General features: G+C 40.8%; 1 protein-coding gene across 2 annotated transcripts in view; it reads right to left on the bottom strand.

The window, feature by feature from the left end:
- LOC124036247 (neuronal calcium sensor 1-like) overlaps window positions 1-13,551 on the bottom strand; it is a 32,299-nt gene extending 18,748 nt beyond the window's left edge. Inside the window, exons 1-4 of one of the 2 annotated variants that reach the window (XM_046350557.1) lie at window positions 13,410-13,551; window positions 11,561-12,466; window positions 11,283-11,451; window positions 1,055-1,079 (exon numbers count right to left, since the gene is read on the bottom strand). In XM_046350557.1, coding sequence (XP_046206513.1) covers window positions 1,055-1,079; window positions 11,283-11,346 — 89 coding nt within the window. In that variant the 5' untranslated portion in view covers window positions 11,347-11,451; window positions 11,561-12,466; window positions 13,410-13,551. The remainder of the gene's footprint in view (window positions 1-1,054; window positions 1,080-11,282; window positions 11,452-11,560; window positions 12,467-13,409) is intronic. The other variant, XM_046350558.1, reaches the window with a different exon arrangement.
- Between the last annotated feature and the right edge of the window lie 1,226 nt (window positions 13,552-14,777).

The raw sequence follows: 14,777 nt of genomic DNA, 5'->3' as shown, positions 1-14,777 counted from the left end.
TGTGCATGCGACCAATTAACTTTGATTTGATTTCATCAACAATATCACCAATCCCTGACTCTGTAGGAAATCTGTGACATGGCTGGTTTGAGAGGTGTTCGTGTAGGCCTATTTAGTCACAAAGCCAGTAGGTTAAGTGCAGTCTGAGAGTAGAGGGAGGCCAGAGAGCAATACATGGTAATACCCTCTCTGAAACACATTTAAGGTGCAATCTGGTGATACACCCACAATCTCATGGAGGGAATGCTATGAGCTATAGTAACACAAAAGAGTGTAGAATGCTCTTTGCACCTTGCGATTTTGTTTTGTTATCAAAGTCCCTCTTGAAAATAGCCCCAGAAGGCTTGGGAGGCGCAGGGATTAGATCACGGAGGTGTTTGTATCAGTGTTATCAGACAGACTCCAAAGTCACTCTGTCTCACTATTATCAGGCTTCAAAGTCATTCTATTTTCAGAACTCATCTGTCTCCAAGGCAATGTGTGAGATATTAGCTTTGCAGTAGAACTATACTATCTAGCCTACTTAAATACTTTTCCCATGGATTTCACCTCAAGCAATATCTGTGTGTCAAATATCTATTAAATTGAGGATTTAATCAGAGGCTATATAAAGTGAAATACTCCCTCTGTAGAAAAGCCTTAATACCCAGCTGCAGAGTTGGAGCATCAGTCAGACATGAGTCAACAACTCAGGAAGCTCCTGGCCACCAGCCCAGCCAGCTCACACCCTAGTCACTGCTCTCAGCCCCCAGAGCAGCAGACCTACTCTCCAGGTTCAGACCAGTTATAGTGACCCTGTAGACTGAAGTCAGCCTTTAGCTGGCCCCTAGAGCACCTGGCATTAACACAAGAACATCTGCCAAATGTAGTAGACAGCAGATATTGCAGGTGACTCAGTCAATCTCACCCACATGGGCAGCTACAGTTCTATTTGAGTCTATTTGAGGACTAGGTAATGCATAGGTTAGAAGAATCTGAGTTTTGGGAGAAGGGGGGAGAAAAAAAGGGTAGAGCAGGAGGAGATTTGGAGGGTCATTTAAAATGATGTACTTACCACTGTTGCACCTCTTTCTCTGTAACTGTAAGACAAAAAGAAACTGTTTTTAGCAAGAGACAAAATAATGTCCTATGTATCAGACCATGAAGGTGACTTGGCAAATCCATTGGCAGGTGAAAATCACTGATTCCCATGACTGTACAGGTTGGACTGACAGTATATCTGGCTTAATAGTGCTGTCTATTTAAATTATGATTGCACTGGGGTTTTTCAATTTGTAACCACCCTGAGGAATAATGTGTAATTCCGTATATATTGTTAACATAAGAATGATTCATCACACCTGAAGCTATGGAATTCACTAATCTGCTGTATTGCTCCCAAGGACCACATCATTATTATTTCAAAGGTCAATTTAGCACATTGTGTGAGAAAGAGAGGTCACCCAGCAGGAAGGTGAGTGGCTTGGGTAACGAGACATGTTATCATGCCCACACAAGCAGCATTATTATCTGCCAGTATCTAATCAACCACTCATGGTTCTCCTTTCACAATCTGAACCCTGGGGCATACTCTCTAAAACCAGGGCTGAAAACCTGGTGGTCCTGTGACAGCGTTCTGAAGGTACACTGCTCATAGCAGTGGTTCTTTGGACAGACAGGTAGCTTTCTCTATACAGGATGCTAATTAAGGCACTACACACAATACAACAAACTAAATGTTCGTGGGCTATATTTTGCTGTTCCCTCTGCCATAGGTCATAATGTTGTTGTCACCATAATCTTGGTTGGATAAAAAAAACTCATATATAGAATCCTGCAAGACTATCCAGTCTGTGGAGGGAATAATTCAAAGGTTTGAATAGTCACAACTATCGTATTACCTGAACCTTACACAGTGAATGTGCAAAGGTCATGTCCAGGCATACCTGTAACCTTCAAGTACAAGCTCATGCCAGTGAGTGAATGAGTTCCCAGTGGATAGGGAGAGGGATGATATAATTGAGAGTAGGTGTCCGCCTTTCCTCCTACACGCTCAAACAAATATCCTTTGGTAAAAGATTGCCTCATTTTAAAGACCAAAAAATAAAAGAAACCGTTCTCTTCATTTTCCTCTTTCATTCAACAGTAACCTAGACAGTGCCATTTCACCACTAAGTCGTTAATTCAACATTTTAATGAAGCTTGTCATGTAGAGCAAGGATAGGCTATTTATTTACATTGCCTGATGCAGTGTTGTTTTCTTGGGTGTTTTGCTTAATAAATACAGGTAACTGCCAAAATAAAGGAAACACCAACATAAAGTGTCTTAATAGGGTGTTGCTTCAATACACCTTGGCAAATAGTCTACAAGTGTCTGGAACTCTATTGGAGGGATGTGACACCATTCTTCCATGAAAAATTCCATAATTTGGTGTTTTGTTGATGATGGTGGTGGAAAACGCTGTCTCAGGCACCGCTCTAGAATCTCCCATAAGTGTTCAATTGGGTTGAGATCTGGTGACAATTTCATTGTAGAAAAACCTAACTTGTTTGAATAAAACAAAAAATAAGTTGCTTTAATTTTTCCATAAATCAGAAAAATGGAATACTAGTTTACGTTTACATTAAACTATAATATTTATAAAAACACTGTCTGTGGACGTGTCTCAACACTTTCAAGTTCCCGTAAAAACTCCAACCAGTTTTTAAATAAAATGAATAACACAAGTTGTAAGTCGCTCTGGATAAGAGCGTCTGCTAAATGACTTAAATGTAAATGTTAAATGTTAAGCACAAGTTAATTTATTCACTTATATATGCCTTCAGAATGAGGTTCTTATTCTCAAACAACCCCTTTACCCCACTTGGCCTTCTCATTATCAAAATGGCAAAAAATCTAAAATTGAGAGAGAAGTCAGAGAACCATTAACTTACCAACATGGTGGCATGAATGGGCTTTAGTGATGTGGTCAATTGTTTACTAACTCATAATAATGTGTCTTTATTATTTGCAGATTGAGTTTAGGAGGTAACATTATCGAAACACAAATTTCTCATTACCACAGCATTTTTAGGTCAGTTTCGGTAATGAGAACCTTAATTTGGATGTGCTGTGTTGGTAACTTTCTTTATTTACTCGGACCACTACTTAAATCGGAAGGTCCTGAACAGTCATTCTGAAAAGTACTTTTTCTCTCATGGCTAACTACCAGGAAGTTTGAAAAGACATGCTGAGTTGGCAGGGAGCTTATTGTAAGTATCTTTGCCAAAGATTAATAGAGTTTTGCTGACATCCTAGTCAAATTTTTGCACCTGTAGAGTAGCTATCTAGCTATATAAACCACACCCCTCTGGAAACACGTTTTCTCCGATGTTGATTACAAGGCAGTACTTATTTCAATTAAGTAAGAGAATATCATGTTACCATTGGTGTATTTAAATGAGAGTAAAGGTGATGTCACCTAGTCCCCTCAATAATGAATCTAAGTGTTTGACATGGGGGAGGGGACCAGTAACTTTATGATCAAATGTTATCAATGTAGAAGCATGTCATTTTTCATACTTTGGTCATAATACTTTGATCTGGTTTCCTTCAAATACCAAAAAAATAAAATGTGGTCACTTTTGACTTTTTTTAAAATACACACATGTAATTACAGTACATATATCTATACTAAGGGTTATTTTTGTCACTTTTTATTTTTACTTCACCAGGCAAGTTAGTTGAGAACAAATTCTTATTTTCAATGACAGCCTGGGAACAGTGGGTTAACTGCCTGTTCAGGGGCAGAACGACAGATTTGTACCATGTCAGCTCAGGGGTTTGAACTCGCAACCTTCCGGTTACTAGTCCAACACTCTAACCACTAGGCTACCCTTCCACCCCATTAAGATCAGTAATTGTTGTATTGTACAAGTAATTTGGGATTAACAATGACACACTGATATATTGACTTACTGAATCTCTGAGATGGGCTAGCTGACAATGTCATGAAAACGATGTGCGTGCCTCCATTGGGAAGAAGTTGTGATTCTGGATGGTCAGATTGCTAGAAAGAATTACAATAAACTGCCATGTGGGGAATTGTAAGTGGCTAATTTCAGCTCATTTCATCTTGTTCTTGATACTATGTCTTGTTTTGAAGTGTTTTGACTGATTTCATGCTAATGCTAATATGGCTAAAATTCACTAGCTAGCTAACCAACAACTGTAACAATGCATTTGAGAGACAACAAGTGCTCATTGTGAAAATGTATTTGTTTTCAATAAACATTGGAGATGAAATATAGCATACATGTTGTCAACCATCTAAGTCAACCCTGTCTGTTTTGCTCCATAGTTGTGTACACACATTTTGTGGCTAAACAACCAACCCGTCTATAGAGATCAGTCGTTTTTCAATGGCAAACTATGTAACACTAACACTTTGCAACACTCACTAACACTATGCAACATTCAGGAGTCTAGGCATAATTTCGATTTTGGTCACTAGATGGCAGTAGTGTATGTACAAAGTATTAGACTAATCCAATGAACAGCATTGCATTACTGTTCAAAATGTTGAATCCAGTCTGCCCAAATGTGCCGAATTAGTGAATTGATACATTTTCTTATAAAAAAAAAATGTACCCCCCCTTTCTCCCCAATTTCGTGGTATCCAATTGTTTAGTAGTTACTGTGTTGTTGTTACAACTCCCGCACAGACTCGGGAGAGGCGAAGGTCAAGAGCCATGCGTCCTCCGAAACACAAACCAACCAAGCCGCACTGCTTCTTAACACAGCACGCATCCAACCCTGCAGCCAGCCGCACCAATGTGTCAGATGAAACACTGTATACCTGGTCAGTGTGCACTGCACCCAGCCCACCACAGGAGTCACTAGTGCGCAATGAGACAAGGATATCCCTGCTGGCCAAACCCTCCCTAACCCAGACAACACTAGGCCAATTGTGCACCGCCATGAGCCTCCCGGTTGCAGCTGGCTGCAACAGAGCTGTGTCTCGAACCCAGAGTCTCTGGTGGCACAGCCATAGCCTTAGACCACTGCTCCAGCGGGAGGCCCTAATTGATACATTTTCAAGTACATAACTATAGAGAACAAACAAAAATGACATGGTAATAAAAAAATGTTTACACATTCCCAGGAATGTCATAAATGATGATTAATTAGCTTCCCTACAGAAAAGACATGTGCAGACACAGCAGGGGTTCAAACTGTAGAACCCAGTTCTTACATTTGAACATAAAAATAGATTTTATCAAACAAAACTATGCTAAATTTGATCTTTCTGCCCATATAAGACATGTCTATGTCCTGGGAAATGTTCTTGTTCCTTACAATGTCATGCTAATCACATTAGTGCACGTTAGCTCAGCCGTCCCGCAAGGGGGACACCAATCCCGTGGAGGTTTTAACAGACTAGTCACAATATTTTTATTAGCCTGGAATCATTGTCCAGTATTGTAGCTGACTGGTGCAGTTAGTATAAGAACAGTGAAGAGACATGATGCAACCAATTTACACTGAGGGTATAGCCTACGCCCTACGCCCACATGTACAGTGAGGGAAAAAAGTATTTGATCCCCTGCTGATTTTGTACGTTTGCCCACTGACAAAGAAATGATCAGTCTATCATTTTAATTGTAGGTTTATTTGAACAGTGAGAGACAGAATAACAACAACACAAATCCAGAAAAACGCATGTCAAAAATGTTATAAATTGATTTGCATTTTAATGAGGAAAATAAGTATATGACCCCCTCTCAATCAGAAAGATTTCTGGCTCCCAGGTGTCTTTTATACAGGTGACGAGCTGAGATTAGGAGCACACTCTTAAAGGGAGTGCTCCTAATCTCAGTTTGTTACCTGTATAAAAGACACCTGTCCACAGAAGCAATCAATCAATCAGATTCCAAACTCTCCACCATGGCCAAGACCAAAGAGCTCTCCAAGGATGTCAGGGACAAGATTGTAGACCTACACAAGGCTGGAATGGGCTACAAGACCATCGCCAAGCAGCTTGGTCGCTGTGATTATTCTCAAATGGAAGAAACACAAAAGAACTGTCACTCTCCCTCGTCCATGGGCTCCATGCAAGATCTCACCTCATGGAGTTGCAATGATCATGAGAACGGTGAGGAATCAGCCCAGAACAATGATTTCAAGGCAGCTGGGACCATAGTCACCAAGAAAACAATTGGTAACACACTACGCTGTGAAGGACTGAAATCCTGCAGTGCCCGCAAGGTCCCCCTGCTCAAGAAAGCACATATACATGCCCGTCTGAAGTTTGCCAATGAACATCTGAATGATTCAGAGGACAACTGGGTGAAAGTGTTGTGGTCATATGAGACCAAAATGGAGCTCTTTGGCATCAAATCAACTCGCCGTGTTTGGAGGAGGAGGAATGCTGCCTATGACCCCAAGAACACCATCCCCACCGTCAAACATTCAGGTGGAAACATTATGCTTTGGGGGTGTTTTTCTGCTAAGGCGACAGGACAACTTCACAGCATCAAAGGGATGATGGACGGGGCCATGTACCATCAAATCTTGGGTGAGAACCTCATTCCCTCAGCCAGGGCATGGAAAATGGGTCGTGGATGGGTATTCCAGCATGAGAATGACCCAAAACACACGGCCAAGGCAACAAATGAGTGGCTCAAGAATAAGCACATTAAGTTCCTGGAGTGGCCTAGCCTGTCTCCAGACCTTAATCACATTGAACATCTGTGGAGGGAGCTAATGGTTCGAGTTTCCAAACGTCAGCCTCGAAACCTTACTGACTTGGAGAAGATCTGCAAAGATGAGTGGGACAAAATCCCTCCTGAGATGTGTGCAAACCTGGTGGCCAACTACAAGAAATGTCTGACCTCTGTGATTTCCAACAAGGGTTTTGCCACCAAGTACTAAGTCATGTTTTGCAGAGGGGTCAAATACTTATTTCCCTCATTAAAAGGCAAATCAATTTATAACATTTTTGACATGCGTTTTTCTGGAATTTGTTGTTATTCTGTCTCTCACTGTTCAAATAAACCTACCATTAAAATTATAGACGGATCATTTCTTTGTCAGTGGGCAAACATACAAAATCAGCAGGGGATCAAATACTTTTTTCCCTCACTGTACATCCCTGTTTTGCTCAGCGCTTCACAGTGAATTATCATGTGACACATTCATAAATTACAGAGTCAATCTCATGAATGACGGGCAAGCCATTAAATTGGCCTCAAAAGTCAATGCCGTCCAAAAATCTAGGCAATTCACCATGGCTGAGATTTAATCAAGTTTGATTATGTAACTCAGTCAAAGGCAATGGGCAGTAATACAATCAGCCTTTGAGGAGGAAGGAGAGCAGTGAGGTCAGGGCTAGCAGCTCACTTGCCCTGCAGGCCTACTCACATCCAGCTTGCACTCTGTCAGTATCAACCGCTGAGCTGAGTCTGACGGCTAACAAGAACACCTATTACATCCTCAGGTTATTTGACTGGGATTCCTCTTTCCATATGATATCAGACCAGTCATTTGGAAAATCATTTAGGCTTGTTTAGGTTTAGGTACAGTAAACTGTGGCCCCCTACATTTAAATATGGGTATGTTTTAAGCCATAACATGCAATATTAAATGCTTGTTAAATTGGCAAATTGAAATAGCTAATAGAAAAAGTAGGAAAGCAGAGGAAGTATCTCTGCTTTCTGCCCGCACAACCAAATGTGTAAGACTGGTATAATTATAGATAGGCTTTTTTATAGATAGGCTTTTTTTCCTTTGAAGTGTCAAAAGAGAATGTCTCAAACCTGACATTGGATCAAAGTGAGGTTGGCAATAGGAGTAAAAACGTTGCTTATGAGATTTACTTCACTGGCTGTCAAATTACCTTAGATGCACCAAAAAACACAATCTCCAGAACTGCATTCTGAAATTGTTAAAGCACAGACGGTGCTCCTCCTCTAATTTGGGTGTGTGCCATGGACAGGACAGTAGGGTAAGCCAGCTTCTTTTAATCTTTTATTATGGCACTGAAAACAGCCCTACAACTTCCTGGGCTCAAAATTGATCACTGAAAACAACTTCCAATGAGAAAGGAAGAAAGGATATGATTTACAAGTCAGAGGAATAATATTTAAGCCTCTCAATAGGAGAGGGAGAAGAAGAATCAGAAAGAAAAGGAGATGGAATGAGGGGAGAAATGAAAAGGGGTCTAAATTAGACGAGTGGGGTAAGGGAGTGGACATGCTGGGAGAAAAGGCTGGGTGCCCCTCTGTGCAAAGCTAAGGAGATGAGATCCTAATTATACTGTTCCATTCCCTGCTCAAATAGGGCAATTAGGGGATGTGGAGGGAGAGAGAGAGAGAGAAAACAGAAAAGAGAGAGCTGGATAAAGGAGAGCAGCAAACAGCCCATCCCAGCACGAAGCCCAATCTTCCCCAGCACTTCAATCTCCTGCCACAGCAGCCTTCCCTGGTTGTGTTGTGGTGAAGCCAGAACTGTCATTAGGCAGCCATTGGCTGTCCACTCCCACCCAACAACTGGCATGCAATGCTACAAGCTACCCACCACACCACTAGACTCAATACTGTGTGCACAAATGTAATATTTCAACTCTTGTCTTCTAAATGCTGAAGGAACAAAAAGCAATAATTATTTGCAAAATGGACTGCTTCATTTAAATGGCTAAAGTTGAAGTCGGAAGTATACATACACTTATGTTGGAGTCATTAAAACAAAATTTTAAACCACTCCACAAATTTCTTGTTAACAAACTATAGTTTTGGCAAGTCGGTTAGGACATCTACTTTGTGCATGACACAAGTAGTTTTTCCAACAATTGTTTACAGACAAGATTATTTCACTTGTAATTCACTGTATCACAATTCCAGTGGGTCAGAAGTTTACATACACTAAGTTGACTGTGCCTTTAAACAGCTTGGAAAATTCCAGAAAATTATGTCATGGCTTTAGAAGCTTCTGATAGGCTAATTGACATAATTTGAGTCAATTGTAGGTGTAGCTGTGGATGTATTTCAAGGCCAACCTTCAGACTCAGTGCCTCTTTGCTTGACATCATGGTAAAATCAAAAGAAATCAGCCAAGACTTCAGAAAATAAATTGTAGACCTCCACAACTCTGGTTCATTCTTGGGAGTAATTTCCAAACGCCTGAAGGTACCACGTTCATCTGTACAAATAATAGTACGCAAGTATAAACACCATGGGACCACGCAGCCGTCATACCGCTCACGAAGGAGACGCATTCTGTCTCCTAGAGATGAACGTCCTTTGGTGCGAAAAGTTCAAATCAATCCCAGAACAACAGCAAAGGACCTTGTGAAGATGCTGGAGGAAACAGGTACAAAAGTATCTATATCCACAGTAAAAACGAGTCCTATATCAACATAACCTGAAAGGCCGCTCAGCAAGGAAGAAGCCACTGCTCCAAAACCACCATAAAAAAGCCAGACTACAGTTTGCAACTGCACATGGGGACAAAGATTGTACTTTTTGGAGAAATGTCATCTGGTCTGATGAAACAAAAATAGAACTGTTTGGCCATAATGACCATTTTTATGTTTGGAGGAAAAAGGGGGAAGCTTGCGAGCCAAAGAACACAATCCCAACCGTGATGCACGGGGTGGCAGCATCATGTTGTGGGGGTGCTTTGCTGCAGGAGGGACTGGTACACTTCACAAAATAGATGGCATCATGAGGAAGGAAAATTATGTGGATATATTGAAGCAACATCTCAATACATCAGTCAGGAAGTTAAAGCTTGGTCGTAAATGGGTCTCACAAATAGACAATGACCCCAAGCATACTTCCAAAGTTGTGGCAAAATGGCTTAAGGACAACAAAGTCAAGGTATTTGGATGGCCATCAAAAGTCCTGACCTCAACCCTATAGAACATTTGTATGTAAACTTCTGACCCACTGGGAATGTGATGAAAGGAATAAAAGCTGAAATAAATAATTCTCTCTACTACTATTCTGACATTTCACATTCTTAAAATAAAGTGGTGAGCCTAACTGACCTAAGATGGGACATTTTTACTAGGATTAAATGTCAGGAATTGTGAAAAACTGAGTTTAAATGTATTTGGCTAAGGTGTATGTAAACTTCTGACTTCAACTGTATGTGGATATGTTCATTCTTAGAGATGCTAATTAACATAATTGTGATTACCTTGTTATTGATGCAAATGCCTCCAGTCCACTTTGCCTGACTTAGACTAAGTGACCTATTGCACACAATGAAAATAGTGTTATTTTGCCTGCTACTTGAAGACCTTTGCCTAAATGTGCATACACTAATGGCAATGTATGAAGGCTCCATTAAGCAAATATTTGCTAACTTTTGGCAAACCACCACCAGCTTGATTGCTGATCCAAAGTCTTAACTCCATCTGCATATTCATATATCTCTCCTTCCCAGTGGACTGTTTCCAAAGACCTGAACTAATCACAATTTGTGACACCATAGAAATATTTATGCAAGCCAAAAATATGAAGCCTAGGCTATATCCACAGAGGAGATGACAGTTAAAGGCCTATGGCAGTAAAATAGGTTTTCCTATGTTTTTTATCATATTGTAACAGCTGATGAAACAAAATACTGTAAAAGTGTGAAAAATGTGATCAGTGTTATTTCCTGATAGTTGCTTGTTAAAAATACAATCTACACAGGACCTTCTAATCAGCAGGTTTGCATGGGCTGGAGTTTCCATGGTGACATCACCATGCGGTTCCAAACCTCTCTGCCAATAACAGCTAGTTTTCAGTTTTCCCTCCCCACGTAGACCACTCCCAGACAGTCATAGCAAAATTCTTGCTTGAAAAATAGTTTTAAAAAAGCAGTTTTTGCCAATGTTAATATATATCTATTACAGAAAGGTACTTAATTGTTACCCAGACATTATTTAATATTGATATAAAACGGCTGCATTGGGCCTTTAATTTGTGCTGTTGTTTCTGAGGATTAAGAGAAACAGAAGCCTATATATCTTATACAGGCTGCATGGAAACCAGGTCATGTGAGGTACACATTTAGTATTTTATTCAATATTGCTCATCATAAAATGCACTAGAAAATTCACCAGCACTAAATCAGACTTGGTTCAGTGCTCTTATAGTGCTGTTTTAATGCTGTTACATAGTTATGAAATAGGCATGTATTATGTATAGGTTATTTATTCATCCATTTTACAATGATTTTGTTCTCCCAACATAAAATATTTGCATTTTATACAATCCACATCCTATCTCAGTCCAGTTTAAAAAAGATAGAACATTAAAAAAAGGACACTCACAGTAGGTCTTCCTGGTGAGTTCCTCCACCACCTCCTGCTTGAGCTTGCTGTTTGATTTTCCCATGGTTGGTACCTTTGTCCTCGCTGCCTTGGGTTACTCCTCCACGCCTCCTCCAGCTCCACCTTGACACACACTGAACACCCCTCTCAGTCTACTCCTCAGTCCTCGCTGGTCAAACAGATGCAAATATGGGTCAGTTAAAGAAAGCAATGCAATTATACCACTGAAATAAGAGAACAGTAAACGCTGGCAAGAGAATTTAACTCCATCCACCCACCAGGCTTCTGTTCAGTGCAGTCCACTCTGGATGTGGCCAAGATGTGCCCAGACTTCAGCACTTCAGGGCAATCACTCCAACCCCAGGGGCTCAGCACTGAATAATGGGAGACTGTTGATTCAGAGTCTGAGTGCTCGCCTCCCCTTTCTTTAGGATGTTCAGTGGGCGAGAGTGACGTTGTGTGTTGCTACCTTTGTCCTTGGTTACAGGAGTCACTCAGTCTCTGGGTTGTGTGTACACACTCCCTCACACTCAGCTCAATGTTCCTTTCACCCCTCCTTTTCCTCCTTTATCTTCCTCCCACCCTCTTTTCCCACCACTGTCTCTGTGGCTGCGGGTAACTTGTAAGAGAATCCTCCCTCTTGACAGCTGAGATAAGGGGGTGGGTAAAAAAAATACAATGAACAGGGCTCAGCCTTAGATGCACTCCCTTTTCAATTACACCCCAGGCTTGAACTCAGATCCCAGCAGGACGTCCTTCAAACACAGCAGCAGAAAATACAAAGTCAAAAGGTCTTTGCGACTTAAACTGTCATTTTAAAGACAAAATACAGAAAATTAGAGAAAAAATAAAAACGTCCCAGTGAGTTTACTGGCTGAGAGATTTACAGAGTGACAGTTCTCTTTTGTCTTCCATTCTGACTCACAATTCTCCTTCCTTCAGATGAATAATGGAATTTCTCTGTGTCACAGGCCTGAGATGGCATTCGTAGATGCTACCTCAGTAGCTGGCTGAGTCTCAGTACATTACAGGGCAATACGGCACCTTTCCTCACTAAGCATTAGGGTCTATGTCTGTGTTTGTTCTCTTCTTGGCCAGAACTGTCTTCTTTATGCATGTGACTGTGGTGACGGTAATCATCATCTTGTGTTTGCTCAGCTCCATGGTCCCGAGTAACCTAGACACTGCAAAAAAAAAAAAAAAAAAAAAACAGCAGTTGCAAGGTCAGGGCAGTGCCAGGAGGGCAAGATTGCAGAGCACATCAGCAAGCCTTAATCCCTGGAATCTTACCCACTCCACACCAATGACAGTGTCAAATGCTGAGCAGTTCTCAATGCCGAGTTCTCCTCAAGCATTCACAGACAATACTGAAACAGCAACTTGCTTGACTTCATTGGGTTGAGAGAGAAATGCCCTGCTCCTGTATGCAGTCTTCACAATGCTCTTGCAGTGCAGATGAAAGGTTTGGTAATGGAATGACGGAACAAACAGCACAAATCTTCATTATTTTTACAAACTTTGCATCTGCACTGTTCAAGTAAATGTGCTTTGGTAAAATGTTCAGTGGTAATTAATAAAACTAGTCCATTGTGCATAGAGTTGTATGGTTTCTTTAACTTTGCAATCATAGTTTTTTTTTGTTTGACATAGCCTACATTGTAAAGTGAAAAATCTAAGTCTCAGCATTACCTTGGAATTGCCCTATGTCATTCAATCTAGCATATCAATTATCCAAAAACATTAAGACATTCTGCCAGGCTCAAAGTGAATAACATATCTAAATTACATATAATAATTTTACTCCTCATTGCATTTTGGTTTGAGTTCACTACAATATTTATACTATACCCAGGCTGTGTGATGTTTCTTTGAACAAAATAACAACTGAATAACGAAACAGTCAAAAAGTAGGCTACCAGTTTGCGAAAGTAGGATACCAGTACCAGAGACGGATTCAGCGCTATTGCTTAGCAACACAAACAGAAATGGATATGGCGACGGTGAAGGCTGAGCTCTTCGGTTTGTTACCTGTCATTCGTTTACTTATAAAGCTACTTTCACTATCTATGACAAATAATACCCTTGTAACAGAAAGACATGATGACAGATTTCTTTTGAAACACTCACCTTCATCTTCAGACAGGCATCCGGAATTAACCGTAAATGGACGAATTATCTGCTTTTCCCGCGAGGTTTCTGTAGTCTACAAGAGCGCGCTTCTCCTGTCGGTCTCTTCCACTGGCGTCAGCTAGATTCAGAAGCGCCTGACTTCGCAGTCCTGAACCTCGGGACAACATGTGCTATTAACCGTTTATTTCCCTGTGCAATTTTCGATAGTCTGTCTCGAACTGTAAATCAGAGGTATTGTCAAATTATTCAAGATGAACAGCAGTTAAGTGTAAGAGTATAGATACTTTATTTTCCATTTGGTTAGAAACAGAGATTCGTTCTCTTCCTTAATTAACCAGCAGACACACACCAATGTGGAACAGGGTCAGCAGTAGTGCAGTGCAGTTGGAGCAATTTTGGGGTTAAGTGCCTTGGTCAAAGGCACAACGGCAGTGGAGTTTGGATTCCTTTTAAATCACATCACCTTGAGAGAGCCATCTCTAGTGGTGTGCTGTGGTGTTCTGGATGAGGGACATGGTCATTACAGTTAGTGACGTCATGTCCATAGGGGGCACAAGGGCAGGTGCCCCCTCAGGTTTGTTATTTCTTCATTTTTATCCCACGTTTTATCATAATTATTTATAAAAAGATCTGTCGATGGTATTTTGCAGAGGGGGCACACTGACTGGACCAGGCAAAGAGTATCTAGAAAAAATATTGTCACCCTTGCAAATTCTGCCCAATTTCTTCCAGAAAACCGTTGAAAACTGTTGTGTTGAAATGTTGGTATCCACATATGTATGTCTTTGGTTTCATTTGAACAAAACAAAAACATCGGAATAATTTACTAAATGTTCGCTTATTCCTCAAAGAAATCATAAAATGGCACCTTCAAAAGTAGTTAGAAGTAATTTGATTTCATGCAGGTGATTCTCCTTTACTTTGGAATTGAACTCACATGTCGTGCCTGCAATATGAAAATCACTCATTCAACCAGTTTGACTAGAGAAAAGGACGTATTCTCCTGTTTTGTGTCACTGTGTATACTGCAATGAGCATGGAGAAAAGAAAGAGAACCAGAAAATTATCTGTGGAGGTCAGACACAAGATTGTAGCCAAGCATAAAAAATCTCAAGTCTACAAGTCCATCTCCAGAGACCTTGATGTTCCCGTTTCCACTGTACGTAATGTTATCGAGAAGTTAAAGGCCCATGCCACTGTAGCAAAGCAGAGAGAACTTGATGGAAGATTGAAGCAAAGGATAGTTTGAATGGTGGAGAAAGCTCCTCGATCAACTGCCACACAGATTCAAGCTGACCTTCAGACACAAGGTACGACAGTTTCAACTCGCACCTTCTGTCGCCAACTCAGGAGGACCCCACTGCT

Source organism: Oncorhynchus gorbuscha, linkage group LG05 (genome assembly GCF_021184085.1).
Source record: "Oncorhynchus gorbuscha isolate QuinsamMale2020 ecotype Even-year linkage group LG05, OgorEven_v1.0, whole genome shotgun sequence".
Taxonomy (NCBI): Eukaryota; Metazoa; Chordata; class Actinopteri; order Salmoniformes; family Salmonidae; genus Oncorhynchus; species Oncorhynchus gorbuscha.
Note: the sequence above shows the minus strand (reverse complement) of the source record. Positions and strands in the feature narration are given on the sequence as shown.